The 25901-nt window shown below is 51.7% G+C and overlaps 11 protein-coding genes across 11 annotated transcripts; 6 read left to right on the top strand and 5 right to left on the bottom strand.

The window, feature by feature from the left end:
* Nucleotides 1-277: 277 nt before the first annotated feature.
* BO85DRAFT_170286 (uncharacterized protein) lies at nucleotides 278-1193 on the bottom strand. The gene has a single exon (XM_025654282.1). The coding sequence runs from the start codon at nucleotides 853-855 to the stop codon at nucleotides 385-387; it is 471 nt and encodes a 156-aa protein (XP_025510894.1). The 5' UTR covers nucleotides 856-1193; the 3' UTR covers nucleotides 278-384.
* nip1 (translation initiation factor eIF3 core subunit c) lies at nucleotides 1023-4171 on the top strand. The gene is made up of 2 exons (XM_025658297.1): nucleotides 1023-1506; nucleotides 1596-4171. Exons 1-2 carry the CDS (start codon nucleotides 1170-1172, stop codon nucleotides 3851-3853), a joined length of 2595 nt encoding a protein of 864 aa, XP_025510893.1. The 5' UTR covers nucleotides 1023-1169; the 3' UTR covers nucleotides 3854-4171.
* Nucleotides 4172-5428, bottom strand: BO85DRAFT_170304 (ESCRT-II subunit protein SNF8). The gene is made up of 2 exons (XM_025654283.1): nucleotides 4893-5428; nucleotides 4172-4825 (listed from the first exon to the last, which is right to left on the bottom strand). Exons 1-2 carry the CDS (start codon nucleotides 5366-5368, stop codon nucleotides 4513-4515), a joined length of 789 nt encoding a protein of 262 aa, XP_025510892.1. The 5' UTR covers nucleotides 5369-5428; the 3' UTR covers nucleotides 4172-4512.
* BO85DRAFT_472348 (60S ribosomal protein uL30) lies at nucleotides 5305-7453 on the top strand. The gene is made up of 5 exons (XM_025662547.1): nucleotides 5305-5321; nucleotides 5651-5718; nucleotides 6338-6449; nucleotides 6644-6810; nucleotides 6866-7453. The coding sequence occupies exons 2-5, from the start codon at nucleotides 5702-5704 to the stop codon at nucleotides 7323-7325; spliced, it is 756 nt and encodes a 251-aa protein (XP_025510891.1). The 5' UTR covers nucleotides 5305-5321; nucleotides 5651-5701; the 3' UTR covers nucleotides 7326-7453.
* Nucleotides 7454-8047: 594 nt separating this feature from the next.
* BO85DRAFT_453631 (TDA10 family protein) lies at nucleotides 8048-9498 on the bottom strand. The gene is made up of 5 exons (XM_025661096.1): nucleotides 9277-9498; nucleotides 8666-9183; nucleotides 8584-8607; nucleotides 8408-8523; nucleotides 8048-8344 (listed from the first exon to the last, which is right to left on the bottom strand). The coding sequence occupies exons 1-5, from the start codon at nucleotides 9421-9423 to the stop codon at nucleotides 8181-8183; spliced, it is 969 nt and encodes a 322-aa protein (XP_025510890.1). The 5' UTR covers nucleotides 9424-9498; the 3' UTR covers nucleotides 8048-8180.
* A 768-nt stretch (nucleotides 9499-10266) lies between these two features.
* mfp (putative peroxisomal multifunctional beta-oxidation protein (MFP)) lies at nucleotides 10267-13565 on the top strand. Its single transcript, XM_025663063.1, has 7 exons — nucleotides 10267-10612; nucleotides 10673-10900; nucleotides 10963-11071; nucleotides 11123-11212; nucleotides 11261-11648; nucleotides 11705-12113; nucleotides 12168-13565. The coding sequence occupies exons 1-7, from the start codon at nucleotides 10457-10459 to the stop codon at nucleotides 13491-13493; spliced, it is 2706 nt and encodes a 901-aa protein (XP_025510889.1). The 5' UTR covers nucleotides 10267-10456; the 3' UTR covers nucleotides 13494-13565.
* A 202-nt stretch (nucleotides 13566-13767) lies between these two features.
* On the bottom strand, nucleotides 13768-15006 carry BO85DRAFT_407033 (uncharacterized protein). Its single transcript, XM_025657351.1, has 4 exons — nucleotides 14945-15006; nucleotides 14859-14879; nucleotides 14364-14806; nucleotides 13768-14309 (listed from the first exon to the last, which is right to left on the bottom strand). The coding sequence occupies exons 3-4, from the start codon at nucleotides 14575-14577 to the stop codon at nucleotides 13870-13872; spliced, it is 654 nt and encodes a 217-aa protein (XP_025510888.1). The 5' UTR covers nucleotides 14578-14806; nucleotides 14859-14879; nucleotides 14945-15006; the 3' UTR covers nucleotides 13768-13869.
* Nucleotides 15007-15084: 78 nt separating this feature from the next.
* On the top strand, nucleotides 15085-17785 carry BO85DRAFT_453627 (E3 ubiquitin-protein ligase). The gene has a single exon (XM_025661095.1). It carries the CDS (start codon nucleotides 15306-15308, stop codon nucleotides 17499-17501), a length of 2196 nt encoding a protein of 731 aa, XP_025510887.1. The 5' UTR covers nucleotides 15085-15305; the 3' UTR covers nucleotides 17502-17785.
* A 130-nt stretch (nucleotides 17786-17915) lies between these two features.
* On the bottom strand, nucleotides 17916-20025 carry BO85DRAFT_382638 (putative MFS drug transporter; the record flags this gene model as incomplete). The annotated part of the gene is made up of 7 exons (XM_025656476.1): nucleotides 17916-18225; nucleotides 18291-18344; nucleotides 18432-18497; nucleotides 18561-18750; nucleotides 18826-19619; nucleotides 19675-19808; nucleotides 19864-20025. 7 exons carry the CDS (start codon nucleotides 20023-20025, stop codon nucleotides 17916-17918), a joined length of 1710 nt encoding a protein of 569 aa, XP_025510886.1.
* An 856-nt stretch (nucleotides 20026-20881) lies between these two features.
* On the top strand, nucleotides 20882-22617 carry BO85DRAFT_463482 (putative cysteine synthase B; the record flags this gene model as incomplete). The annotated part of the gene is made up of 3 exons (XM_025661931.1): nucleotides 20882-21074; nucleotides 21130-21959; nucleotides 22024-22617. 3 exons carry the CDS (start codon nucleotides 20882-20884, stop codon nucleotides 22615-22617), a joined length of 1617 nt encoding a protein of 538 aa, XP_025510885.1.
* A 1164-nt stretch (nucleotides 22618-23781) lies between these two features.
* Nucleotides 23782-25813, top strand: BO85DRAFT_407026 (ferric reductase family protein). Its single transcript, XM_025657349.1, has 7 exons — nucleotides 23782-23817; nucleotides 23868-23988; nucleotides 24041-24104; nucleotides 24152-24339; nucleotides 24387-24485; nucleotides 24534-25511; nucleotides 25563-25813. The coding sequence occupies exons 2-7, from the start codon at nucleotides 23870-23872 to the stop codon at nucleotides 25567-25569; spliced, it is 1455 nt and encodes a 484-aa protein (XP_025510884.1). The 5' UTR covers nucleotides 23782-23817; nucleotides 23868-23869; the 3' UTR covers nucleotides 25570-25813.
* The last annotated feature ends 88 nt before the right edge of the window (nucleotides 25814-25901 follow it).

Here is a 25901-nt window from a genome sequence, read left to right as displayed (position 1 = left end):
GCTAGACGCAGAGCTACATTCAAATGGCCTCCTTCCTGGTATTTGAGAGCCTGCTTGGTTTTAAGCTCATTACCATCAGCTTTCCTCGAGACCTGAATAGGTCCTTGGTACGTGTGAGTTCTGTCTCCATGAAAGTCCTGTGACAGCCGGTTTGCCTTGTTGTTAGGCATGGGACAGATAAAAGTCCCCTACGTGACAGGCAGCGTAAGTTCCCAAGGGATATTTTTAAACTTCAGAGCTCCGCCGTGGCGGCAAACACGGATGGCCTGCTCGTCAAGCTACAGCAGCACGCTACGGTGGACAGGTGCTCCTTTCCCTATAGTTGAGCGCTGCAGTGCTTCCCAATGCTCATCCTCATTTATTCCTTTTCCCCTGTCAATTCTCCTAGGTTCCTGTATGTGGCTGTTTTCGGCATAGCCAGGAGTACTCGGAAAGAGGTGATTTATGTTGATTCTTGAATTTTTCATTTCCTTCTACCCAAATATTTGCACGGAGATCCCACCTGTTATGTGCTATGCAAGACATGTCCTTTTTGTTAGTTCCGTCCCTTTTTGCACGATTCAAAGAGCAACATGACTGTAACTTGGATAGTAAAATATGAGATATGAGGCCCGAGTTTAGATGGGCTGGAAAAGCTAGGCTGCTTGCTCTTTTTTCTCTTCCCCACGGGGGGCGAGTGGGTGTGGTGTGGTAGTAGTAGATTGGCGGGTGAAGTGAACGAAGGCGACAAATCGAACACGGGAAGCGTGGTGGAACTCCAATAAGCCGGGAAAACGCTATAGTTTGCGTCTGGTCTCTGCGCCCGAATCTCCGCAATGTATGTAGGCCGTGGATCTTGAACTGACAGGGTCCCATCAGTGAAATAAACCAAAACAGAATCCATTGAGATCTGGAGTTGAGAGGGGAAAAAGAACAAAGGCATCCGCGTCCCGGAGACTGGCCGCCTGCCTGTTGTGGTTAGGCGCCGCCTCGCTTAAATTTCGTGTGTGACTCGCGCCGCCCAACCTCTGCGGCTCGGAACCCTCACAACGGATTTTCCTGCCAGGCAAAAGAACCAGCCCGATCCGCCTTACCAACCTGCGTGTTATCCCCCCGGCGACGACTGAGACCGCCGTTCCTCGATTTTCGCGACTTTCCCGATCTCCAGCGTCTGAATAATATCCGCAAACATGTCGCGTTTCTTCTACGGTGGCGGTAGCGACAGCGAGTCCAGCTCCTCTGACGAGGAGGAGCTCTACAGTGATCGCGAGGAGGAGGAGCAGTCCGAGGAGGAGTCCAGCGAGGAAGAGTCTGAGGAGGAGGAGTCCTCGTCCGATGACGAGGATGCCGGCAAGACCGGTGCGAACCGTTTCATGAAGAATGTCTCCGAAAGCGAAGAGAGCGAAGATGAGGAACGAGTAACTATCGTCAAGAGTGCCAAGGACAAACGGTTGGAGGAACTCGAAAACACCGTCAAGTTGATCGAAAATGCCGAGAAGATCAGCGATTGGGCGGTCATCTCGACAGGTGCGTTTGGCCCTGATATCAGAGGATGGAATTGCGGAATCGGCAGCGGAGGGAAGGATGGGTTTTTGATACTAACATCCGTTTTCTAGAGTTCGACAAGCTGAACCGGCAAATCGTCAAGATTGTCCAGTCTGGCCCCACCCCCAAGATCTACGTCAAGACTGTTGCGGACCTGGAGGATTTCGTCAACGAGACCATCTCGAAGCAGAAGTCGAGCAACAAGAAGATGAACGCCAGCAACGCCAAGGGATTCAACGCTGTTAAGCAGCGTATCAAGAAGAACAACAAGGACTACGCCGCTCAGATCGACAAGTACAGGCAGAACAAGGATGGCTTCATGGAAGCCAAGGAGGAAGTGGCCCGTCCCGTCGCCGCCGCCCCTCGCCTGACCAAGATCGAGCGTATCGAAGCCCCTGTTCTTTCCACCGCCGGTGATGACGATGGTTTCGCGACCGTCGGCCGTGGCGGCAAGACCCTCCAGTACACCCCCGAGAGCATCCTGAAGCACCTCCGTGTTATCGTCGAATCCCGCGGAAAGAAGAACACCGACCGTCTGGAGCAGATCCGCACGATGGAGAAGCTGTTGGAGGTTGCTCAGACCCCTTACCAGCGTATCCGCATCTACTTGACCATGATCTCCACCCGCTTCGATCTCACCTCTTCCTCCACCAGCAACTACATGGCCGTCGATCAGTGGAAGTTCGCCGAGCAGGAGTTCGCTACCCTGCTGTCCGTTCTCGAGAACAACCGCACCTATGTCGTGACCGAGGGTGCTGAGGAGTGGGAGGATGATGAGAAGCAGCCCACCCCCGCCCCCGGCGAGGTCCTTCACATCCCCGGCAGCATCGTCTCGTACGTCGAGAGACTGGATGATGAGCTCACCCGTTCCCTGCAGCACATCGACCCCCACACTGCCGAGTACATCGACCGTCTGGGTGACGAGAAGCAGCTGTACGCCAACCTTGTCCGCACCCAGGCCTACGTCGAGGGTCTTACTCAGTCCGAGAAGACCGATCCCCGCCAGGACAGCCTTAACCGCGTGGTCATGAGGAGACTGGAGCACATCTACTTCAAGCCTTCTCAGGTCGTCACGATCCTGGAGGAGGGTACCTGGAAGGTCCTTCCCTCCGAGCTGGACACCAACATCACTCCTCGTGGCAACACCGGCGATGTGACCAACCTTGTGCAGACCCTTTGCAGTTACCTGTTCAAGCACAGCGACGGTATCATCCGTGCTCGTGCCATGCTGTGCCAGATCTACTTCCTTGCTCTGCACGACCAGTACTACCGCTCTCGTGACCTGATGCTCATGTCCCACCTTACCGAGAACATTGCCAACTTCGACGTTTCCACCCAAATCCTCTTCAACCGCACCCTTGTTCAGATCGGTCTGTGTGCCTTCCGTGCTGGCCTGATCTACGAGGCCCAGAACACCCTCTCCGAGGTCTGCGGCAGTGGACGTCAGAAAGAGCTGTTGGCTCAGGGCATCATCCTTCAGCGCTACTCCACCGTCTCGCCTGAACAGGAGCGTCTGGAGCGTCAGCGTCAGCTGCCCTTCCACATGCACATCAACCTCGAGCTCCTCGAGTGCATCTACCTCACGTCGAGCATGTTCCTGGAGGTTCCTCTGATGGCTCAGACTTCTTCCTCCCCCGAGATGAAGCGTCGTGTCATCTCCAAGACCTTCCGTCGTATGCTGGACTACAACGAGCGCCAGGTCTTCACTGGTCCTGCTGAGAATACCCGTGACGGTGTCATCATGAGTGCCAAGTTCCTTGCCGCGGGTGACTGGAAGAAGGCCGCTGAGATGCTCAACTCGATCAAGATCTGGGATCTGATGCCCCAGCCCGACAAGGTCAAGGAGATGCTGTCCCAGCAGATCCAGGAGGAGGGTCTCCGCACCTACCTCTTCACCTACGCCCCCTTCTACGACAGCCTCTCCATCTCCACCCTGTCTACCATGTTCGAGCTCCCCGAGAAGAAGATCGCTGCTATCATCAGCCGTATGATCTCTCACGAGGAACTGGCCGCTGCTCTCGACCAGGTCAACGACGCCATTGTCTTCCGCAAGGGTGTTGAGCTGTCCCGTCTCCAGTCCCAGATCGTTACCCTCGCCGACAAGTCGATGAACCTTCTGGAGTCCAACGAGAAGACTCTCGAGCAGCGTACGCAAGGCATGGCCAACGCCTTCCAGCGCGATCAGGGCGCCGGCGCCCGTGGTGGCCGTGGTCCTCGAGGTGGTGGCCAAGCCCGTGGTGGTCCCAGATTCCCTGGTGGCCAACAAGGTCGTCGGCCTGGTGGACAGCAGTTTGGCGGTGGTGCATTGGGCGGAGCGATCAAGGCATAAAAATGATCTCTAATGGCATTGATTTCTTTTTTCATGGTTCTAATGCTCCCTTTTCTTGGAATTTAAACTGCGTATGATTCCATGTGTGCTCTTACCCATCATGGTTCTTTTTTTCCTCTTTCAACTTTTTTTTCCGTTGGGCCACTCTAGCCCTTTTCCTACTTAGAGTTCTACTGTCATGCATACCGTATTTCTACTCTCCGCAGATGAATATCACGTTTGGAATGAACGATGGACATACAGAGCCTGAAAAGTCTAGATTATGTATCAAAGGTTGAAAATCAATGCACGCTAACGCTTTAACCAGATGTACAGATCGTAGCTCTGATCTCAAGCATTCCTCGGTAGATCAAAGACAAGCTAGGGTGGTCGCTTTAGCACCTCTTAATAGTCCACCAGTCACGATTCTCAGCAGGCTTGAGTATGATATATAGTATGACATGACGGGGAGGAATCCATAGCAGCCTCGGAATAAAGCCACTCCATCTTGGAACTCTGCTTGCCCCTTCCATTCTTAGTATGTCCCCAGACAAGAGCAACTATTAGTATATATCTTCTTGCATCCAGTACCCGCTGGACACTTGCGCCAGCCCCAACGCCCAAGATTGTCCCTGAATATATCATGATATCAAACAGCAGTAGCCTTCGGCAAAGCATGCTCACCCACTGTCATCTAGCAGGTTTTGAGGTGACCAATACTCATTTTCCTCCGCTTGAGCATCCAGCCAGACAAGGCCATCCGCCAGTAGATCATCAATGACAGTCTGCGCTCGAGCCTTCTCCCAGTTCAGATTCGCTTGAAGCATAGAGATGCTTACGTATCCAAGAACCTGAATAGCTTCGAGGACTGTAGCCTGATCAGTGTTTAGCTCCTTGGGAATCGATCGAATATATTGCTTGCTGCCAACATGTACAATCGAGAATCCAGAGCCTAGGGGTTCCAGACTCTTGACAGCTCGGAGAACATCGTCACTGCACATCGCATGTCAGCTACTGTGTCACTCGTTATGGGTAGAGCAAAGGATGAGCGAGTACGTACTCTGTAACCTCCAGTCCACTACCAATAGCCTTCCCCTTGCCTACTCGTTTCCGACACTCCTCAACACCTATTAACCCACCGTTTTCGCTTCGCGTAGCGCGACAAAGTTCCACCACTCTGACAGCGACCTCAAAGTAGAAGTCATTCATATCCCCACCCATAATCTGCGTCCAGAAGCTGCCAATCTCCCCTAACCCTTTTCGCGCATTCTTTCCTTTAACATTGCTGGCTGCGAGGGGATCGACTCCTATGGCATTGCACATGCGGGCAAACTCCGCTCTAAACGTCGGGTTCGACTTGATCGTGGAGCTGTGTTCCAGCGCGAAGGTGTGGAGTAATGACTGGAATACAGACAGTTGCGTCTGTAAAGAGGAGAGATGCGAGGAGCGTAGATTGGCGCCATGGTTCGCAAATGACTGGCTGGCTTGGGTGCGATTGGCGAAGGCGCCGAGTCCAACTCCTCGACGAGTAGCCATAGCGATCAGGTGTCTGCTCTTGAGGAGTGTTCAATTATCGGAGCGCGTGGGGTAACCACGAGAGCGCTAGATAGATGCGGTCATACTGCCATTGGCTCTTATCAGTGATTGTCACCTGACCAGCGGATACCCTGATAGCGATAAGGGCTTGAAGAATCCTAAAAGGAACAAATGGGCCAGCCAGTATGGCTAGCCGTATGCGGCTTAGCGGGGGTATCCACCCACACAACCCATTTTTCTCGATTCGCAGCGGCTTTTTTCTTCCTTTCGATCTTCTTCCAGTACGACAGCCTTCGCCAACCGCCCAACTCGCGAACTCTACGGACCGTCACAATGGCCTCCACTGCTACGTGAGACTCCCTTTGAGATTCCCCTGCGGCTGATCGCTCGAGGTGCTTGTGAGGGTTACAGATATAGTCGTCCTTTCTCGCTGGAGATGCTGCGACCTGAAAACGGTTGCTGAGCACCAGCTCGATTTTTCCCGCGACCGAGCCTCGCCCCTGAATCGCCTAAAATTGCGTTAGGAATATGAGGATTGGGTGTCGGCACGGTCTGGGGTATTGAGGTTGAAGGCACTGTGAACCTTCTCCTTGAAAACAATTGTTGTGAGCTATCGTCTTGTACCATTGCGCCGTGATAGGGCATGGTATGGGCGAAAAGCGTCAACACCACTTCCCGAGCGTTATGCTTGGGGTTTTGTCGGATGAGGATTATCATACTTGGTTGAAGTCACCGCCGGCTTGCGAAAGTTGCTGCTGAAAATGCGTGACTAGTAGTGAGCTGGACCGCGCGGGCTCGACAAGTGAAGGAAAAAATCTTTCTTTTCCTACCTCACCGATTAAATGGATGTCGTCGAGTGCTTTTTTTATCCTATGCCTTCAGTATGAGAATGTGGCACTATAGCTGCAATTCTTACACTCGGCGAAAGTCTGTGTAATCACTGCGGACAGACTGTACTGACCTTAACAGCACTGTCCCCACCAAGGAGCAGGTTCTCGTCCCCGAGACCCTCCTGAAGAAGCGCAAGAGCCAGGAGCAGGCTCGCGCTGTCGCCCGTGAGGAGGCCGAGAAGAAGAAGGCCGTAAGTTTATACCATTTTTTTTTCCTATTCCCTTTCCCTCTTCCTTCTATAGTGATGACAACAACCACTACGCGACTAGACTACGGTCGATGCTGTCGCTTCGTTAACCATCTTTCGGGGCTGAAAAAGAAGCTTCAAATGATTGTTATTTCACGAGTCATTTGTCAAGACCATCTGCTAACAGATGAATCCAGGCCAACAAGGAGAAGCGCGCCGTCATCTTCAAGCGTGCCGAGTCCTACGTCAAGGAGTACCGCGATGCTGAGCGCGAGAAGATCCGCCTTGCCCGCGTTGCTCGCAAGGAGGGTAACTTCTACGTTGCTGACGAGCCCAAGCTTGTCTTCGTTATCCGTATCAAGGGGTAAGTTAAACCATCATCACTGTCAGCATTACACGATATTAACAGCTCGTTATAGTATCAACAAGATCCCTCCCCAGCCCCGCAAGATCCTCCAGCTGCTCCGTCTGCTCCAGATCAACAACGGTACCTTCGTCCGTCTTACCAAGGCTACCCAGGAGATGTTGACCATCATCAACCCCTACATTGCCTACGGTTACCCCAACCTCAAGTCCGTCCGTGAGCTCGTCTACAAGCGCGGTTACGGAAAGGTCGACAAGCAGCGTGTTCCCCTCACTGACAACCAGATCATTGAGGAGAACCTCGGCAAGTACGGCATTGTCTGCATGGAGGATCTGATCCATGAGATCTACACCGTTGGCCCCAACTTCAAGCAGGCCAACAACTTCCTGTGGCCCTTCAAGCTCTCCAACCCCACTGGTGGCTTCCACACCCGCAAGTTCAAGCACTTCATCGAGGGTGGTGACTACGGTAACCGTGAGGAGAACATCAACGGCCTCATCCGCCAGATGAACTAGATTCATCATCATCATCGGTGATGGGCTTGTCCGTACCGGGTTGTTATGAGCTCCGAAATTTCCTAGTTAGCGGGTTACTTGTCTAAAATCTGGGTTACAAAAATCTAAAAAGCTTCGTACAACCTGACTTTTATTCCTTTGTATTTGAAATGTAGTTGTTTCTGTCCTGTAGGATCCATCCCGCCCTCAACCATAAATGTCGCACGCCGCCTCAAACTTCTACTTGCAACCGCTGCTTGCCTTTGTGGGAGCTGGGAAGCAAATAACTGCCACTGCCGACCGCCTCGTTGACCGCTAAAACCGGCAGAATCCTTTCGACCTCGCAGAGAAAAGTGCGGATATATGCGGCTATCAACGGATATGTGTTTTGTACAGCCCCGGAAAAGTGAGTCTGAATTCTGTATACTTCTTTACCGCCTTTGGGTAGGGTGGCAGAAAATTGTCGCCAGTCAGTGAGGGACAATATTGTAGGATGTTGTCGAGTTGGAGTTGGATATTTGATTGAATTGCTTATTATCTTCGATTCTATATTCTTGTAGTTCTTTTAGTCGGTGGGGGGGTGGTACGAGTTTTGGATCTGTAGTATGAAGGAGGATTGTGGTGGTATATATTGCTTCCCTAGTACGGAGAACAGTAACATGGCGTTCTAGTATAATGTATACAATTAGCGTAGTATCCTTTCTTTTCTTCCAAAGACTATGTAAGTATTGGCTTGGTTCAAGTCTGTTTCTAATTTTCGTGAATAGGTAACGCTCACTAGTATGGATAGTAGTAGATGATCTATCTGTGTCAATATATGTACATCTAAACCCTTGCGATTTAGACTTCAAGGACGCGAAAATAAACAATCAGCACCTAGATGTTGATAACCTCCTGCACTCTCCTATTCTTATCCACAACCAATCGAAGCTGTCTCCCCTCCCAGCCTGTTGGCGGAGCAGATGCCGTAGTAGCATGAGGCACAGGCTTGAATGTACCCTCCCGGAGAGTTTCAGTGAAGAGTTCATAGGAGGGATAGTCTGTATCTTCGGTCAGAATTTCCCCATCTGGATAATACTGTTTAGCCCACAAGTGATACTCACAGCCATCAACAAACTTGGTGACTTGTTCCTCCGTCATACCAGTCCCCTTAGCAGCGCGAAGGGTCCTCTCTTGCTCCTGTCGCCAGTCATAGACGAAATGGAGGTCTTGCGCATCGCTGCATTATCAATTAGCATCTCGAGATAAACTCTTTTAGAAGCTGGCATAAGCCACTCACATATGAATCAGCGCATCCAACTGACTGCAATCATCACCATTATTAGCCGCCATCCTTCTCAACAGAGACAGACGAAACTTACTCAGTAATCACATCATACCCCCTCAACGCCTCATTAACCGTCTTGACATCCTCAAACTCCACATGTCCCAATCTCCCCTTATACTCACCCTGGCCAGCAGCAGCGGCTTCCTTCAATCGAACCGCATCCCCCCACTTCCCCCTAAGCACCTCCTCATCCCACGCGCGAAACCCAACACACCACCCCTCAAAAATCACCACTTTCACCTTCTCTTCACCCTCCTTATTCACCACCTCCCACTGCGACGGAGGCACGCGATCGCCCTGTCCGGAAAACGCCGACTTATCGTACGCCGGGACGGCGGTGCGCTGGCCCGCGCGCAACGCCGAGAACACTTCCTTCGCTAGAGTCAGGTCATGGGTGCCGGGTTGTCCGCGATGCTGGAGGAGCGGGTTTGAGGGGTGCGAGGCGGCGAGGTGCTCTTGTTGCGAGTGTGTGAGGTATAGGTCGTCGAGGGAGAGGGTTACCACGTTGAGGGAGTAGGGTGGGGAGCGGAGGGTGGATTGGAGGGTTGAGACCTTTTTGCCCCCATTTGATTAATCGTTAGTGAACTGATTGTTTTCATAGAGAGTAATAGAGCGGAATTATTATTAGGAGGAAGGGGGTCATACCAGGACTGTTTTACCGGCCCCCTGCACGCCATTTAGACCGAGGAAGAAAGGCGGGGTGTTGGTGGGATGGCGGGCTTGGTGGGCTTGGAGTCGTTCAAGGAGGAAGGGGATGCAGTGTTGGGATTTATCGTCGATTATTTCGGGCATTGTGGGAAATTGTATCTTATTTGGTGCTTTTATGGGAGAATGAGATAGTAGTAATAGATTTGTTTTATGTGTAGGTAGTATATTCTGGTGGCTACAGTGATATGATATACTGCTAAGGTAGACTAAGCTTCGGAGGTGATCCGAGCGGGTGATTCTGCGGAGGACAAATGTATTGCCTGAAGGATTGGCCGGCATCATCTCTATGGGCATACTGCACCACTTGTAGTCCATGGGAAGTTGCGGTATGCCTCATGAATAGCATCTGGCAGGTATGGAATGTTATTAAACTTCGAGATGAATGTGAAGAGGATAAAGGGAATAGCAGCACGTGGGCATGACGTTGGCTGAGAATCACATGTCTGAGTCAGCAGGAAGTTGATGATGATGTTGGTGGTGGCAGACATGATCAGAGTTGTCGATCTAGGTCTTTCTCTTATAGTGAGTTCTTTTTTAGACTGAATAAGTCTAATTGGATCGTATGAAGAATATCATATCATGGTGATAGTCCGTAGACAAAGAAAGGTGTCAGTCAACATAACCGGGATAATAGCTTCGGAGTATCTTGGCAACCGGGTGGAAGTTGAGGAAAGTTTAGGAAGAAGACCCCAATTTTGTAGAATGAATAACCATGGGAGGAATACCTTGCTTCAATAATTCTGTCTTTTGAGAGTTAGTGTGTATACTAATCATGCCGTAGAATGATTATCGTGGAAGTGGACATCGGCATGTGAAGGCAGCATCATCTGCCACCCCCCGATCGGTTTAGCGCCAAACGACCAAACCTCCGAGCTTCACCTGCAAAAGATGCCGAGGTTCCCTGGTCCAGCTTGCCGAGCATTGCGACCGTCCTCTTCCCCCGGATTCTTCATCTCTTCCCTCCCCCAGACCAAGTCCCCCTAAGCTTCTCCTCTCTCTTCAACTAACTTTCATATAATACCCCGTCTCTTCTCCTCATTTCGCATTTCTGTCCTCTCCCTCTAATCTCCCCATCTCTCCACCTCCCCTCCTCTCCTCCTCACATTGATTATTCAACATGTCTGAGCTGCGCTTCGACAACCAAACCGTGGTTGTCACCGGTGCTGGTGGTGGCCTGGGTAAGGCATATGCCCTCTTCTTTGCTTCAAGAGGTGCAAACGTCGTTGTCAACGACCTGGGTGGCTCTCATTCTGGTGAGGGCAAGTCGGCCAAGGTAGGTTGTGTCTATTCTTACACAGACTCTTTTCCCGCTGACCCCCGGTGTCTCTTCTAGGCTGCCGATGTGGTTGTCGATGAAATCAGAGCTGCTGGCGGCAAGGCAGTAGCAAACTACGACAGTGTCGAGAACGGCGAAGCCATCATTGAAACCGCCATCAAGAACTTTGGCCGCATCGATGTCCTTCTCAACAACGCCGGTATCCTCCGGGATATCAGTTTCAAGAACATGAAAGATCAGGACTGGGACCTTATCTACAGAGTGCACACATATGGCGCATACAAGGTAGGCAGGATGCGTTCGCCTCTGCCTTCAAGTGGTTGCTGACGCGGGGCTTTTGTCTACAGTGCGCAAGAGCCGCATGGCCTCACTTCCGGAAACAAAAGTATGGCCGCATCATCAACACTGCTTCTTCGGCTGGTCTGTTCGGTAGCTTCGGCCAGGCAAACTACTCTGGTAAGCTTGGGTATGCTCGGAGGTTAGAAGCTGTTTAGCTGACTATATAAGCTGCCAAACTCGGACAGGTCGGCTTCACCGAGACGCTGGCGAAGGAAGGTGCCAAGTACAACATCATTGCGAACGTCATCGCGCCAATTGGTATGTTGATTCGGGTCCCCTGGAGATGCAGTGGCTAATGTGAAACAGCTGCTAGCCGTATGACGGCCACCGTCATGCCCCCCGAGGTCCTGGAGAACCTCAAGCCCGACTGGGTTGTCCCATTGGTGGCTGCTTTGGTCCACTCATCCAACACCACTGAGACTGGTGGAATCTACGAAGTCGGTGGTGGACACGTCGCTAAGCTGCGCTGGGAACGTGCCAAGGGTGCTCTTCTGAAGACCGATGCTTCTTTGACGCCCGGTGCTATTGCTCGGAAATGGAACGATGTCAACGACTTCTCCAAGCCGGACTACCCCACCGGACCTGCTGACTTTATGGGTCTCTTGGAAGATGGCTTGAAGTTGCCCAGCGCCCAAGCGGGTGAGGAGCCCAACTTCAAGGGCAAGGTTGCTCTGGTCACTGGTGGTGGCAACGGGTATGTATTACTGCAGATAAATGATGGCTATCTATCGATTCTAACGTCCTCAATAGACTTGGTCGTGCCTACTGTCTGCTCTTTGCCAAATATGGCGCTGCCGTCGTTGTGAACGATCTCGTCGACCCCGAGCCCGTTGTCCAGGAGATCAAGAAGATGGGCGGCCAGGCTGTTGGCAACAAGGCATCTTGCGAAGATGGCGAAAATGTCGTCAAGACCGCCATTGATACCTTTGGCCGGATTGATATCCTGATCAACAACGCTGGTATCTTGCGTGACAAGGCTTTCACCAACATGAACGACGACCTGTGGAACCCTGTCCTCAATGTCCACCTGCGCGGCACCTACAAGGTGACCAAGGCTGCCTGGCCCTACATGCTTAAGCAGAAGTATGGTCGCATTGTCAACACGGCCAGCACCAGCGGTATCTACGGAAACTTTGGACAGGCCAACTATGCCGCCGCGGTATGTTCCTGCCAATACTGATTTTCTTAATGCCTTTCCACTAATTGTCTTTAGAAACTCGGAATCCTTGGTTTCTCCCGCACTCTTGCTCTTGAGGGTGCTAAATACAACATCAAGGTCAACACCATTGCCCCCAATGCTGGTACCAACATGACCCGTACCATCATGCCCGAGGAGATGGTTCAGGCGTTCAAGCCTGACTACGTTGCTCCCCTGGTGGCTCTTCTGTGCTCGGACATTGTGCCTGAGCCCAGCACCAAGGGTCTGTACGAGTGTGGCAGCGGCTGGTTCGGCCGCACTCGCTGGCAGCGTACCGGCGGTCACGGATTCCCCGTCGACGTTAAGCTTACCCCTGAGGAAGTGCTCAAGCACTGGCAGAAGATCACCAACTTCGACGATGGCCGTGCGGACCACCCTGAGGATGGCCAGGCCGGTTCCGAGAAGATCATGGCCAACATGAGCAACCGCAGCGGTGGTGACTCGGAGGGTGGCAACAACATCCTGCAGGCCATCGAAAAGGCCAAGCAGGCCACCACTGACGGAACCTCCTTCGACTACGAGGACCGGGATGTCATCCTCTACAACCTCAGTGTCGGCGCTAAGCGCACCGATCTTCCCTTGGTATACGAGAACAACGAGCACTTCCAGGCTCTGCCCACATACGGTGTGATCCCTTGGTTCAACACCGCCAACCCCTGGAACATGGATGATATTGTCGCCAACTTCTCCCCCATGATGTTGCTGCATGGCGAGCAGTACATGGAGGTCCGCAAGTTCCCCATTCCCACCGCCGCCAAGACCTTGACCTACCCCAAGCTCATCGATGTCGTGGACAAGGGCAACGCCGCCCTCGTCGTCTCCGGGTACACCACCAAGGACGCGAAGACCGGCGAGGATCTCTTCTACAACGAGTCGACCGTCTTCATCCGTGGCAGTGGCGGCTTCGGCGGATCGCCCAAGCCCACTGCCCCCCGCCCCAAGGCCGCCGTGGCGCCCTACAAGGCTCCTCAGCGCAAGCCCGATGCGGTTGTCGAGGAGAAGACCTCGGAAGACCAGGCCGCTCTCTACCGCCTCAACGGTGACCGCAACCCTCTGCACATCGACCCCGAGTTCAGCAAGGTCGGTGGCTTCAAGACCCCTATCCTGCACGGTCTCTGCTCGCTGGGTGTCTCTGGCAAGCATGTGTTCAGCACATACGGTGCCTTCAAGAACCTTAAGGTCCGCTTCTCTGGTGTGGTGCTGCCCGGTCAGACCCTCCGCACGGAGATGTGGAAGGAGGGCAATGTGGTCATCTTCCAGACCACGGTGGTAGACACCGGCAAGCCTGCCATCACGGGGGCTGGAGCCGAGCTGTTGGAGGGTGCCAAGGCCAAGTTGTAAAACAGGGGAGTGGTGTGATTTATCAGACTGTATGTACATATAATGTCATGAATTCATTTTCTGTTTGAAACCAATAATATACATCGAGTAGCCCGTATGATACATGTACACAGCGTAGTAGATGTCAAGAACAAGCGATCTACATGCATCCTCACCTAGGTCAACTGTTAAGCATTGTCGGATTCATGTCACTGATATGTGTTGCCACAAGCAGCCCCAGAAACCCTAAATGGACCCCAAGCAGCATCGGAGTGAGGGTATCATAATCTACTTAGTCGCTTATTGGTGATAAATATAGCTAACTAGTCTATCTATTTATTGGTTTTAACTTACCTGGATATACTAATGTATATGCATCACAAGTGAAACAGAATAGTCAAGGTCCCAAAGCGGCTATATACCACCACCATGAATCCACGGTATATTCAAATCCATCCAGAATCGTGGGAAGATAGTCCGATGCCCATTCATCACCATTCCAAGCTGACATTTGCGCTTTGCGCACTTCCCAGTATGCAGGTAGCCAGCCGGATTGCTCCCAGTCGATGATTGCCATTACACGGTATGGAGGAGAGGATGTGATGAGGATGTTACTGCGATGGAGATCGCCATGCGTGAATTTGATGGCACAGTGGTCTGGAAGACCATAGCGATATGGTTCTATGGGCACAGAGTATGGATCCGACATCCGTCGTCGTCGTCGGGGAAGGAATCTGAACCAGTCGTGGAATTGGCGGACGGTGGGGAATGGGCCTGCTTCATGTAGGTGATTGATGCTGAAGTTTCTGTCGTAGATGGGTTTTTGTGCGATGTTGCCTATGATGAAGAACGGTTAGTATCCCACAGGATAGATGAAATCGATGTCTGTACCGACGAATGTATCCTCCGGGTCCTGTTCGAGCTGACGGAGTCGATCACAGATATTTATTCCAGCGAGATGCTGGGCTTTGGCTTGTGCTTGCACTTCTTCCGGAGTAGGTAATTGTTCCCATCTTTTGAAGAATGATGATTCTTTAACATCATAATTGGGAAGATCGGGGATTATTGATGGTGTTAGTCGCACGCTCTCGTTCTCATGTGTCATTGTGAATGATGGGGTGACTGGAGTAGTTGGAAGCTGTTGCGGTGGGTTGTATTACTTTGATTCTATGGGCTATGAGAAGGTAGGCTGGATCAGGCACCAGTAGGTGTTTATGCCAGGCATCCATTTGAATGAAAAGGGTGATCTCAATCCACTTCGAACATGAGTATTCCAGGAATATGTCATCCACATGAATAGTACACGCCAATTAGTACGTATCTTGTAGAGTCCCCTAGTCAAGCCTGTTTAAAAAGTATGCTTTGCTGGGCCAGCATTTATCTTACCAGGCAGAAATCAGACTCAAGCTGTCAGATCAGGCGCGGGTAATTAGCATGCAGCATAGCCTCATCATTGTGCTATCAATACATACATAGTTGTACATTATTAGCTGAAGTATATTCGGAGAAGTGGTTGGGTGGAGCATTGAACCAGTCCCGTGATTGGATCATTTGGAGTAAAAGTCACGGAAGTCAACTCCTCCCGATTGATTCATTCCATCATTCCGCTTCCCATCATCTTCCCATCTTCCCATCCAACAGATCACCCCATCATCTTTCCCTCCCCCCCACGCCCCATCCCACGCCGTCTTCTTCCATCCCTCTGGCTTCCTGACACTAAGCTGGAATTAACTTCGCTCGCCAGATACCCTTCCTTCTGGCCAGACGCCTTCCCGTCTACCCTCCGACGATCATGTAGCAAGCTCGGTCTTGCGCCCCTCCGTCAGTGCAACGATGGTGCTCTCCCTATCTGTCCCTAGCTTTTCTAGATCCACCACCTCCTCCGCGCTTCGTGCCAGCGACAGCAGCAACTCTACAACCATCAGCGAGGCTCTCCGCAATAATCCTTTCGGCATCACCTCCCGATCTCGCTCCCTCGCCGCCTCGAATACCTCCTCCGAGGAACAGAAACGAGAACAGGAGGAGCTAAACCAGGCTCTGCAGACCCTCGCTCGAATCTTTCCCGACATTCGCATCGAAGTTTTCCGAGAGCTCCTGGTCCGATTCGATGGGCAGAGCCGTCTCCATGTCTGCGTCGAGCAGTTGCTACGTCACAAAGAGGCGTGGGTAGCCGGGCGATGGAACGTGCCAGCTGGGACTGGGGGAACGGAAGAAGATGGCAAAGATGATCTACAACAACAACATACCGGACATGAGCATGCGGTCCCACCTGATGAGCTATTCCGGACAAACGAATATAAAGCTGCCGTGAAGGCGGCTCTCACGAAGGAGTTTAATGGTCTCAGCAAGAGTACGGTGGAGGCAGTGCTGGCAGAAGTGAATTTCTCTTATCTGCGAGCCCGTCCAACTCTGCAAGATCTTTCCCGGAGAACCTGGCGTGCGACCTTCAACAGCATTCTCCCTTCGTTCAAGCGCGGTAAAGATAAGAACGAGCATCCACTCATCGTGTGGCAGCGTCAGCCGGATGGTGACATGATCCCGCGGCTGAAAAAGACCGAGTGCCCGGAGTTGGACCGGGAGCTGTATCGAGCCTTGCTGGCACCCCTGCTTCGTACCCGACGGGAAGAGAGACTAGAAAGAGACCAAAAGTTGGCGGAGGAGCTGAATGAGACAGAAGCCAAGGAGGCTGAGGCTGTTTATGAGTGCGAGTGCTGTTTGGACGACGTGACTTTTGAGCAAATCTCAACATGCTCGGACAATACGCACATTATTTGCTATGGCTGCATCCGGCGAACCATCCACGAGGCTCTGTTCGGTCAAGGCTGGGGTAAGTCGGTCGATGTGGAAAAGTCAACATTGAAATGTTTGGCGCCGTTCGATCACGACAGCTGCCCCGGGATCTTGGACCCAGCGATCGTCAAGCAGGCTATCCTGCTTGACAAGGCCGGACCTGAGACCTTTACGAAGTTCGAGACGCGCCTGTCCTCCGAGGTTCTGCTCAAGTCCCAGCTGAAGCTCATTCGGTGTCCGTTTTGCTCATACGCTGAAGTTGATCCGGTTTACCACCCGTCTGCCCAAGGCCTTGTTTGGCGCTTTCGTCGCGACGGGTTCCTCTCTACGCTTCTGATTACTATCTTCTTACTCGACTTGATACCCTTACTTATCATTCCTCTAGCGATTCTTTATTTTGTCAACTCTTCTGCTGTGTTCATCATCTTTCAGAACGCTCTCCTCAACCTCTGTCTCAAAACCCGACCCAAGAAATTCACCTGTGCGCACCCCGCATGCCGACGCGTCAGCTGCATCACCTGCCAGAAACCATGGCGTGACCCTCACGTGTGCCATGAACCGCTTCTCCTCGACCTCCGGGCCACCGTCGAGGCCGCTCGCACTGCAGCTGTCAAGCGCACCTGTCCGCGCTGCGGCCTCTCATTCGTCAAGTCCTCCGGCTGCAACAAACTGACCTGCGTCTGCGGCTATTCCATGTGCTACCTCTGCCGCAAGGCTCTTGGTTCTCCGATCAAGTCCGCAAACCGACTAGGACGACTTCGACCACGCCGTCGTGCCAACCTCGTCGAGAATGTCGATCCCGCGGCCGGACTGGACGCCATAAACGATGAACAAGAAGCCGGCAACGACGACGAATTCGAAGAAATGGAAGGCTACAAGCACTTCTGCGAGCACTTTCGCATCGATCCCGGCTCGCCCTGCACAGAATGCAACAAATGCGAGCTCTACCAAGACGAAGACGAAGAAGCCGTGGCACGTCGTGCCGGCGAGAAAGCCGAACGTGAATGGCACGCTCGTCAAGGCACGACCGGCGTGGGCATCGGGACTCTTCGCGTGAACAATGATTTCTCAAAAGCGGAGGGTAAAAGTCGCGGCAATGGTGGGTTGATCCTTCATCATCACGGCAAGGGCATGAGTTACTGGCTGGATGAGGTGTGGCGGGATGGCCGATGGCGAATAGAGGGACAGACGTTGGTAGACTGGGTTGTGGAACGAGTCCTAGTGATTGATGAATTTTAGCCCCCCTCTTCTTTTTTTTACTCCCTTCTGTGTTAAGGCGTCTCGGGGTGTTTCGGGCATTGTTGATTCGGCTGGCCTAAAAGAATCATACAGCAGATTGAACGATTGATTGATTGATTAATTGGTTAAATTGATGTTGCTGCAGCATAGCTAGTTAGATTGATTGGATTGGACTGGCTTGATGATGAACATGATCAACGACCTGCTTTCAACTTTTCCGGGTGTTACACTACTACTACTACTTCTCAAAATGAATGGCTTCTCAAGAATGACTTTTCACTTCACTTTTGTCTATTTGATTTGGTACTTCTTTACTAAAACCAGCAGCACGAGAATTAGCCTACCACGCACCCCCCGTGTCACCAATTACATCTATACCCTTCTATCTTACCCGCATAAAGAAAAAAAAAACTACTAATCCTCCCCATCTCCCCTCTGCTCACCTCTCCTCCCCGCCTCCTTCAACCGCTCATCATCCGCCCTCTCCAACCCCACCTGTGGCATCAACCCGACGGCCAAGAAAAACGCCAATGCCGCGAGCGCCGCATTCACCGTGAAAACGATCCTGAAGCCCCTTTTGTACGCGGGGATAAGCAGCGCACGAACCTTTGCTGCTTCGTCTTCGGGGAGTTTGGACAAGTAATTGGACGGGCTAGCAAGGAAGGATTGTTTTTGGGATGTGGTTAGGTGGAGTGTGTTGATGGTGGTGGAGAGGAGGTTGTTTCTACGCCTTTGTTAGTGGTGCTTCTGGTGGATGAATAGGGGCTAGGTGGGTGAATGTATACGTACATGATTGTGCCGGATACGGCGAGGCCGAGGGTGCCGCCTAGGTTGCGGATGAAGCTGTTTTATTGAAGGGGTGGAGGTGTTAGTGGTGGGGTTATAGAGGGGGTTTAGATGGATGGGGTTGGGGATGGATGGGGATTTTACTTTCGGAATGAGGTTACGATAGCCATGTCTCGTCTGGCGACGCCGGCTTGGACGGCGATTAGGGCACTGCAGTGGGTCAGGTTGTAAGTGGGTTGTTATGGGGTATGTATGAGGGGTAGAGGGGCTCACGGCTGTAATGTGTTTCCTGAACCTATACCTGTCAATAGGCCGTAGCCTATCTGTTTCCCCAGATTGGATGTCTCGTTTAGGGTTGACATCAGGCCTAGTCCGATGGCCCAGATCATCCAGCCGATGAGGATGGATTCGCGATATCGGCCCACCCAGTGGACGACTAGGCCGGAGAGGGTGCTGCTTAGGGCTGGTGCAGTTTGGGTTTAGTGTGAGCATAGGATAGGAAAGTAGAGGGGGTGGTAGATAGGGCGAGGCAACGTACTTTGCAACAATGTGATGGGCAAAACCATTGCACCAGCCTTGGTAGTCGAGTAATTGAACACAAGCTGATAGAAGGTCGGGATGTAATACAGCATGACTATGATATTCCACCCATTGATGAACATCGTCAGACAGGCTCCATTGACGATGCGCGATTTGAATATATGCATAGGTATCAGCGGATACGGATGCCCCTTCCATTCCCATAGGACAAACACCACACACACAGCAAACCCTACGACGAGCGTCGCTAGAACGTGTGCCGATTTCCAGACATACTCGCCACCGCCCCAGGTCAATCCGAGCATAAGTACCGCCGTGCCTCCGAGTGCTAGAAACACGCCAAAAAAATCGACGGCTTTCAGCTTCGCTTTCCAATCACCGGTGACTTTCCGCAAAGGCATGAAGAACATCACTGCCAGAATTGAAATAGCCGTGAGCGGCAGCATAAGCCGGAAGATCCATCTCCACGAGTTGTGGGAGATCGGGGATAGAGCACCCCCAATGACAGGGCCGATGCCGTTGGCGATTGCTATTACGGCGCCGAGAATGCCTTGATATTTACCTCGCTCGCGGAGTGGTACGACGTCGCTGACTATCATTTGTGCGATGGACGTGATTCCGCCGCCGCCTATGCCGGTGAAGGCGCGGAAGACGATAAGTTGCGTGGCGGTCTGTGAGAGAGATGATGCTAGAGAACCGAAGAACATGATGGCGAGGCCTACGTATAGGACGTATTTTCGGGACCAGATGTCAGAGAGTCGCCCGTATAGAAGTTGGAAGCAGGTTGATGTTCTTTTCCATGGAGTTAGTGAACTAGAGTCATGTCTTGCTTCTGGGCTGGACGTACAGGAAATATCCTCCTGATATCCACGAGGTTTTATTGCTGGCGTCCAATGTATTGCCGATTATGGATAGACTCCCGGCTAGAGTGGTCTGGTCCATGACCGCTACTAGGTCAACTGTCGAGCATGCTAGGAATATCTGCGTCAAGTTAGATAGGTTGTTAATAGTTGACCGTCCATGTGAGGGAAGATACCGTGATGATCGTGCTCAATGGCACATAGTTCGTCTGCTCGTTAAAGAAGGACGGTGGTGCCGCTGGCCTGCTCTCTTCTCCGCTAGACTCGGTGGTAACATCTCGAGAGACAGTCGATGGATTATCATGCTTGACTTCATCCTCAATTGAAGTCGCAGGCATTTTATCTCTCGCTGAGGTCAATGTCCTGAGATGAGGACGCGAGCCTATCCAGGAGTAGTGAGGGTCAGTTGACAAGATTAAGCCTAGTTATCGCTGTAAGGTGCTATGGGCTTGCAAGCGAGGATTCGTAATAAAACAAACTAAGACCATGAAGTAAAACTGACTCAAGGAGGGCCAACTCGGCAGCGACAATGTTGCGGTGCAAAGAGGTACATGGAGCGGACGGCTCCTTGCGTGTCAGGGCCACCTCCACGCCGGTTAGGGCTAAAAGGGAAAGGATCGACTAAATCAACGCAAATGCCCTCGTGCTTTCGTATAAGGTTGCAGCTACTATGCCGTTATGACTTACGGATATTTTGAGGTACGTGCCCCTCTTCCTAAACATGGTGCTATTACATATGACAACCTTGGAATGTTGGGTTCCGTCACAGAGGATAGGCCGCGGAGCGTAAGAACCCAGTATAGCGTAGTCGACTTCAGCGACCTTGAGTCCGGAGCTGTTTTCAGAGTAACTTCAATTACTTGAACAAGAGGCATACGTAGAACGTCAATCTGAGCACATTTGCGCCAGTCTTCGACGAATAGGAGTCCAATCCAACCCTCTCCTATGAATAAGTGCTCAACGTGAGACACGGACCTTCCTGAAGCGGCCTGAAGATGTGCATCAAACCAAGCTCAGTGGGACGCTAGCGATGCGCCGAATGCGAAGATCACGCCGGAAAGAGAGCATGTCGTGCGTGGGAGGGTGGCTGCATGTTTCTGTAGCAGGGCCGTATAATTTGATGCTCCCGTCCCTGGGTGATTGTTGGCTCAATATTGCGGTCAATACTCCCGTGAATACTGATAATCTGACATAATGGCCAACATTAACGAGCACAATGTGTACTTTGGACCGGATGCGCTCAAGAAGTACTTTGATCCGGATTGCCAGCCTCCGTTACCTCTGGTGGAGCTGCCCGATCGATTGAACCCGTTCCACCAAGATGGGGTACGGATCTATGCCAAAATGATGACAATGCACCCGGCAAACAACGTGAAAGCCATACCAGGTATGTTGGCCCTCAAGAGTTCCCTTGTGCCTGGCCCTGGCACTGACGGAACAAGCGATGAACCTGCTCGAGAAAACCGTGGTGCCTGGCAAGACCAAGACTATCGTGGAATTCAGCTCAGGTTCCACAGTCATCTCGATGTCTATGCTCGCTCGATTGATGCATGGTATTAGCGACACCAGGGCTTTCCTGAGTAACAAATCCACCGAGACTAAGTTACGGATGATGCAGTTCTTCGGGCTGGACGTCACCCTGTTCGGTGGCCCATCTCAACCTGACCCGTTAGATGAACGCGGGGGCATCCAGACTGCTCGGGCGATGGCCATGGGGTCTGAGGAGATTGTTAACCCCAACCAGTATGACAATGACGACAATTGGCGTGCGCACATCCGCTGGACTGGCCCTCAGATATTCAAGCAATTACCAGAGATCAACGTACTCTGTGCCGGGATGGGGACCTCGGGGACGATGACAGGATTAGGGACCTACTTCAAAGAAATCAAGCCATCTGTGCTTCGGCTTGGAGTGTGCACTGCGCCCGGGGACCGGGTTCCAGGACCACGGACATTTGCCCTGATGCAGGTACAGGAGTTTCCCTGGAGGGAAGCGCTGGATGTGCACGAAGAAGTCAGTTCATATGACGCGTTCTCGTTATCCTTGGACTTGTGTCGCGAAGGGGTCGTCTGTGGGCCGTCATCCGGTTTGAGTTTGAAGGGACTTTATCAAATGCTGGAGAAACGCAAGATGGCTGGCACCTTGCGACAACTAGCGGGACCAGATGGTTCGATCCACTGTGTCTTCTTATGCTTCGATCTGCCCTATCAATATGTTGGCGACTATTTCGAGAAGCTAGGGCCCGAGAGGTTTCCTCCAATTCGTAATCAGGTAGGTCGGCGAGCTACGTATATCGAATTGAGGAGCCCGGGTATGCTGACTGTTGTTCTTGTAGAACCTCGTTGGCGTTGATCTCTACCGCTATGATGAGAGCTGGGAAAGAAGTCCTGTGGTTCTGTTCACCGACTATTACGAAATACCCCAATGCTTTTCAACCCACCCCTTGAGCGCTATGGTGCTCCGGCCTCTGCGCTGCGTGTTGGATTTGAGGACCGCGGGAGACTTTGGCACTTGGCACCTCCCGGGATCGGTAAACATTCCCCTGCACAGTCTCGACTCTCATACAGCCAAGCCATTCAGCGACGCAGACGTACTGGAGGCACAGTGGCTGGAGTTGGAAGCGTTATTCAGCAATGCAGATGTGCTTGGCAAGTTGAGTGGCCATCAGGTGCTAATGCTCTGCTACCATGGGGATACCGCGCGGGTAGCCAGTAGTGTATTGCGGGCCAAGGGGATAGCAGCGGATAGTCTCCGCGGAGGATATCAAGCGCTGAAAGATCATTTGCTGTGGGGAAGCAGCAATGGGGTGGATTCAAACCAGATGGGCAAAGCAGCCACCGCAACAGTAGAGGCTGTGGATGCAGCAGCAGAAGATGCAGTTGTTGCTGCAGCAGTAGAAACCGCAGTGGTGGTCACGGACCCACGCTAGACCGAATGAGGGATGCAAACGATAAGGTTGCATCTCATCGTTTCAATCAAATTACTCTCTTCTTCTTAATGTACTTCCTCGATGATGATATCTCAGCTCCTCATTCTATGGTTATTCCAAAGTTAATTTATTATTACTAATTCTGCTTCTCCACTGTTATGCCCTCTCCCTTCCGCATAGGGTTAGAAACTATCTAGATGCGTCAAGCATCCATTTACTTGCAGACTGCTCCATATCCTGCGCAAACTTGCTCACCAGCCAGCCTATACATAGATGAGCTACGAGATGATGGAATCAGCAAAAAAGTACATCGTAATTTCCCATTCATTCCGTTAGTCAGATTGAAAGGTCATGCATGCTAAGCACACCGAGCAGATTGACCCCAAACACGGCCCGCATGCGTATGCATTCCACGCTAACCGGAGAAATGTGCTCAATTGTGAGCAATCCTCAGCCAATGAGCAACCCGCTGTTACAGGAAAGCATCATGTTGCCAGGTGAAGCTGCTGCTACGACGCTGGGGAAAGGATCTGGTGTTCCGTACCGTGGATAATGGTTGTCAAGGCACGCGAAGCAGCTGAATCATGCTGTTGCATCGCCCTGTATCTAGGGCCCCCTGCTCGATCATACAAAACTCAACACTTGAGACACATGGCCCTTACATGGATCATTCTGGTGACCTTGTTCCTGAACCACGTTGTGGATGTAAGAAGTGCATACAGAAAGCGTCATCATATCCAGTTCTGCAGACTGGTGTCTCTGCTCACTAACCTTTCCTCAACATGGGGCTGCCATGGCTGGACCAGCCGGTTATGCTACATTCTTCCCGGGCTGATCACTGCACCTTGACCCCAGAGCAGTGTGCCTATCGTGACGCACATTGGAGATACTGGTACGCCTCAATGCTCCCATATAATTGACTCCATGTTAATCGTGTCTTCATTAACAGGTATCAATCCGACCACGTCTATGCTTTGAATACCATATACTTTCTATGTGCGACTGTCGGCGTTTTCTCCCTCCTGCATCTGATTTCCAAGTATGGTCCGCAGTCCTTCAAGAGGACTACAATATGGCAACGATCAACGACAGTGGGAAGATATCTTGCCTACCGATGCTTCAAGCTACCCGTGCTGCGCTCTAGCACGTCGTCGTTGGGGGTCATTCTCCTGGTGTCGGCTGGAGTAGTATTCTTCTTGGGTTGGTACTTCAATACTTAAGCACTAGAGCCCTTGACTGACTATACCAAGCCATGACACTGGGACCGCAGCCTTACTACTGGCCCAATACAGAAACGGTCTCCTATGGAGGTAGCCCGCCAATTGCGACGAGAAGTGGATGGATGGCCCTGGCTCTGCTACCATTTGTCTTGTAGGCCACTCTCCAACCGACGGCAATATAACCGATAACTGACCTCAAGTAGAGCATTGAGCGCAAAGGCTAATTTTATCTCAACTTTGACCGGCGTGCCTCACGAAAAGCTTCAAGTATGTCTATAATGAATATGGCAAGATAAAAAACTGACCTTGCCCAGGTGTTTCATCACTGGACAAGTTATGCTATGTTTGTCCTGGCGCTCGTCCACACCTTTCCTTTCATTATTTACCACATCGATCAAGGCGATATGGTCGACCAGTGGAAGACGGAGGTTACATACTGGACTGGGGTTGCCGCTCTAATTCCGCAGGCATATCTGACATTCATGTCGTTGCCAGCCATCAGGTCAGCCCAATTCAAACTAAATGATCAACTCAAACTGACCCCTACAGGAACCGATTCTATGAATTCTTCAAAGCCACTCATTTTCTTGCCGCTCTGGTATTCATCGTATTTTTCTTCTTGCACTGTGACTTCCGCTTGTCTTCATGGTAGGCTCCCCTAGACCACCACACCATGGATCCCGCTCACCATATCAGGGACTACTTCATCTCCGCAGGAGCAATCTACATCCTCAGCTTATGGATATCCAACATTCGCACCTACTTCATGCATGGCCGCCACACAGCCACAATCGAACACCTCCCCTGCGGCCTCGTCCGGATCCGCATTCCAACAATCATGGCCTGGCGCCCAGGCCAACACGTTTTCGTCCGATTCCTCAGCCTCCAGCAAGGCATCCACTGTCTCAGCGCCCACCCCTTCACCATCTGCTCCCTCCACCAGGACTTCGAGAAAACCGGCAAAGCCCCTGAAATCATCTTCTACGTCAAGCCGCGCCGCGGACTAACAGCCAGTCTGGGCAACACTGCCCTCGAAAAGCCGAACTCATCTGAGACAGTGCTCCTCGAAGGCCCATATGGCGGGATTTCCCATTCCGTCGATTTCGCCCGGTTTGACACTTATGTCCTAATTACTGGAGGAACTGGCGGTGGCTTTTCCCTGGCCATTCTCGAGGAAGCACTGCGGACTCATCAGCAGCAACAGCAGCAGCCCACCGCAACAATCCAAGTACATTTTGCAACCCGCACCGCCGCCCTCGCAGACTGGTACCGGGAGCAAATCAAAGCCAAGCTTGCAGCCTACAACGTCTCAAGCGACAATATCTCCCTCTCCATTCACGTCACCACGAAGGACCCCCTCTTGCCCACACCAGCTTCGGGATCGCCCCTGATCCCAGACTCAGTGGAAAAGAGACAACCCGGTGATTCCGTCGACTCAGTCTCATCGCAGGTGGACATTGCAGATACGGTTGTCCAGATGGGGAACCGACCAGACATATCAGGGATTATCGCAGCCAGCACCACATCCAACACGTCAAGACGCATCGCCGTCTTTACCTGCGGCCCGGGGTCCATGATCCGCGACGTGAGAAACGCAGCTGCAGAAGCGCAGGGCCAAGTTCTGAAGAAGGGTAGCATTGTGGAGGAAGTCTATCTGCATACGGAATCATTCTCGTGAGTCCTCCACTCTGCTTTATAGGATCTTAATTAACAAATATACAATAGGTGGTAACATCCTTTTTCGCGTATACAACTTCGACCCGAATACAATACTTGATCGTCACATTATATACTTGCTTGTACCTAGTTTGATTTTTCCCATCTTTGATCTTTCATCTTTGCTTCTTGTGTGATACTACCCCCTCCCTCTTTGCTCGTTATTCCAGCATATACTTACATATTGTACCTTAATACCCTCAATTACTCACTAAAAGATAGTACTTATCCCATATGGAACCTCTCACCACTAGTAAAATTACTTACGCTTACGAATTCCACTCCAGACTTGGCTCCAACACAGATATAATACTAAGCAGAAGTGATACTACTACGTCGTACCTAATA

The sequence above is a fragment of the Aspergillus piperis genome (genome assembly GCF_003184755.1).
Source record: "Aspergillus piperis CBS 112811 unplaced genomic scaffold BO85scaffold_27, whole genome shotgun sequence".
Taxonomy (NCBI): Eukaryota; Fungi; Ascomycota; class Eurotiomycetes; order Eurotiales; family Aspergillaceae; genus Aspergillus; species Aspergillus piperis.
The sequence above is the reverse complement of the archived record's forward strand: the minus strand, read 5'-3'. Positions and strand labels throughout refer to the sequence as shown.

Excerpts from the sequence above, each read along its gene's own strand:
- BO85DRAFT_170286 (XM_025654282.1), bottom strand. The coding sequence starts at position 855 with ATGGGACCCTGTCAGTTCAAGATCCACGGCCTACATACATTGCGGAGA.
- nip1 (XM_025658297.1), top strand. The coding sequence starts at position 1,170 with ATGTCGCGTTTCTTCTACGGTGGCGGTAGCGACAGCGAGTCCAGCTCC. Across the intron at positions 1,507-1,595 it reads TTGGGCGGTCATCTCGACAG|AGTTCGACAAGCTGAACCGG; the intron begins GTGCGTTTGGCC and ends TCCGTTTTCTAG.
- BO85DRAFT_170304 (XM_025654283.1), bottom strand. The coding sequence starts at position 5,368 with ATGGCTACTCGTCGAGGAGTTGGACTCGGCGCCTTCGCCAATCGCACC. Across the intron at positions 4,826-4,892 it reads AGTGGACTGGAGGTTACAGA|TGACGATGTTCTCCGAGCTG; the intron begins GTACGTACTCGC and ends TGCGATGTGCAG.
- BO85DRAFT_472348 (XM_025662547.1), top strand. Across the intron at positions 6,450-6,643 it reads AGGCCGAGAAGAAGAAGGCC|GCCAACAAGGAGAAGCGCGC; the intron begins GTAAGTTTATAC and ends AGATGAATCCAG. Across the intron at positions 6,811-6,865 it reads TTCGTTATCCGTATCAAGGG|TATCAACAAGATCCCTCCCC; the intron begins GTAAGTTAAACC and ends AGCTCGTTATAG.
- BO85DRAFT_453631 (XM_025661096.1), bottom strand. The coding sequence starts at position 9,423 with ATGCCCGAAATAATCGACGATAAATCCCAACACTGCATCCCCTTCCTC. Across the intron at positions 9,184-9,276 it reads GGGCCGGTAAAACAGTCCTG|GTCTCAACCCTCCAATCCAC; the intron begins GTATGACCCCCT and ends GGGGGCAAAAAG. Across the intron at positions 8,345-8,407 it reads CACCAAGTTTGTTGATGGCT|ACTATCCCTCCTATGAACTC; the intron begins GTGAGTATCACT and ends CCGAAGATACAG.
- mfp (XM_025663063.1), top strand. The coding sequence starts at position 10,457 with ATGTCTGAGCTGCGCTTCGACAACCAAACCGTGGTTGTCACCGGTGCT. Across the intron at positions 10,901-10,962 it reads ACACATATGGCGCATACAAG|TGCGCAAGAGCCGCATGGCC; the intron begins GTAGGCAGGATG and ends TTTTGTCTACAG. Across the intron at positions 12,114-12,167 it reads AGGCCAACTATGCCGCCGCG|AAACTCGGAATCCTTGGTTT; the intron begins GTATGTTCCTGC and ends AATTGTCTTTAG.
- BO85DRAFT_407033 (XM_025657351.1), bottom strand. The coding sequence starts at position 14,577 with ATGACACATGAGAACGAGAGCGTGCGACTAACACCATCAATAATCCCC. Across the intron at positions 14,310-14,363 it reads CCCGGAGGATACATTCGTCG|GCAACATCGCACAAAAACCC; the intron begins GTACAGACATCG and ends TCTTCATCATAG.
- BO85DRAFT_453627 (XM_025661095.1), top strand. The coding sequence starts at position 15,306 with ATGGTGCTCTCCCTATCTGTCCCTAGCTTTTCTAGATCCACCACCTCC.
- BO85DRAFT_407026 (XM_025657349.1), top strand. The coding sequence starts at position 23,870 with ATGACACTGGGACCGCAGCCTTACTACTGGCCCAATACAGAAACGGTC. Across the intron at positions 23,989-24,040 it reads GCTCTGCTACCATTTGTCTT|AGCATTGAGCGCAAAGGCTA; the intron begins GTAGGCCACTCT and ends GACCTCAAGTAG. Across the intron at positions 24,340-24,386 it reads ATGTCGTTGCCAGCCATCAG|GAACCGATTCTATGAATTCT; the intron begins GTCAGCCCAATT and ends TGACCCCTACAG.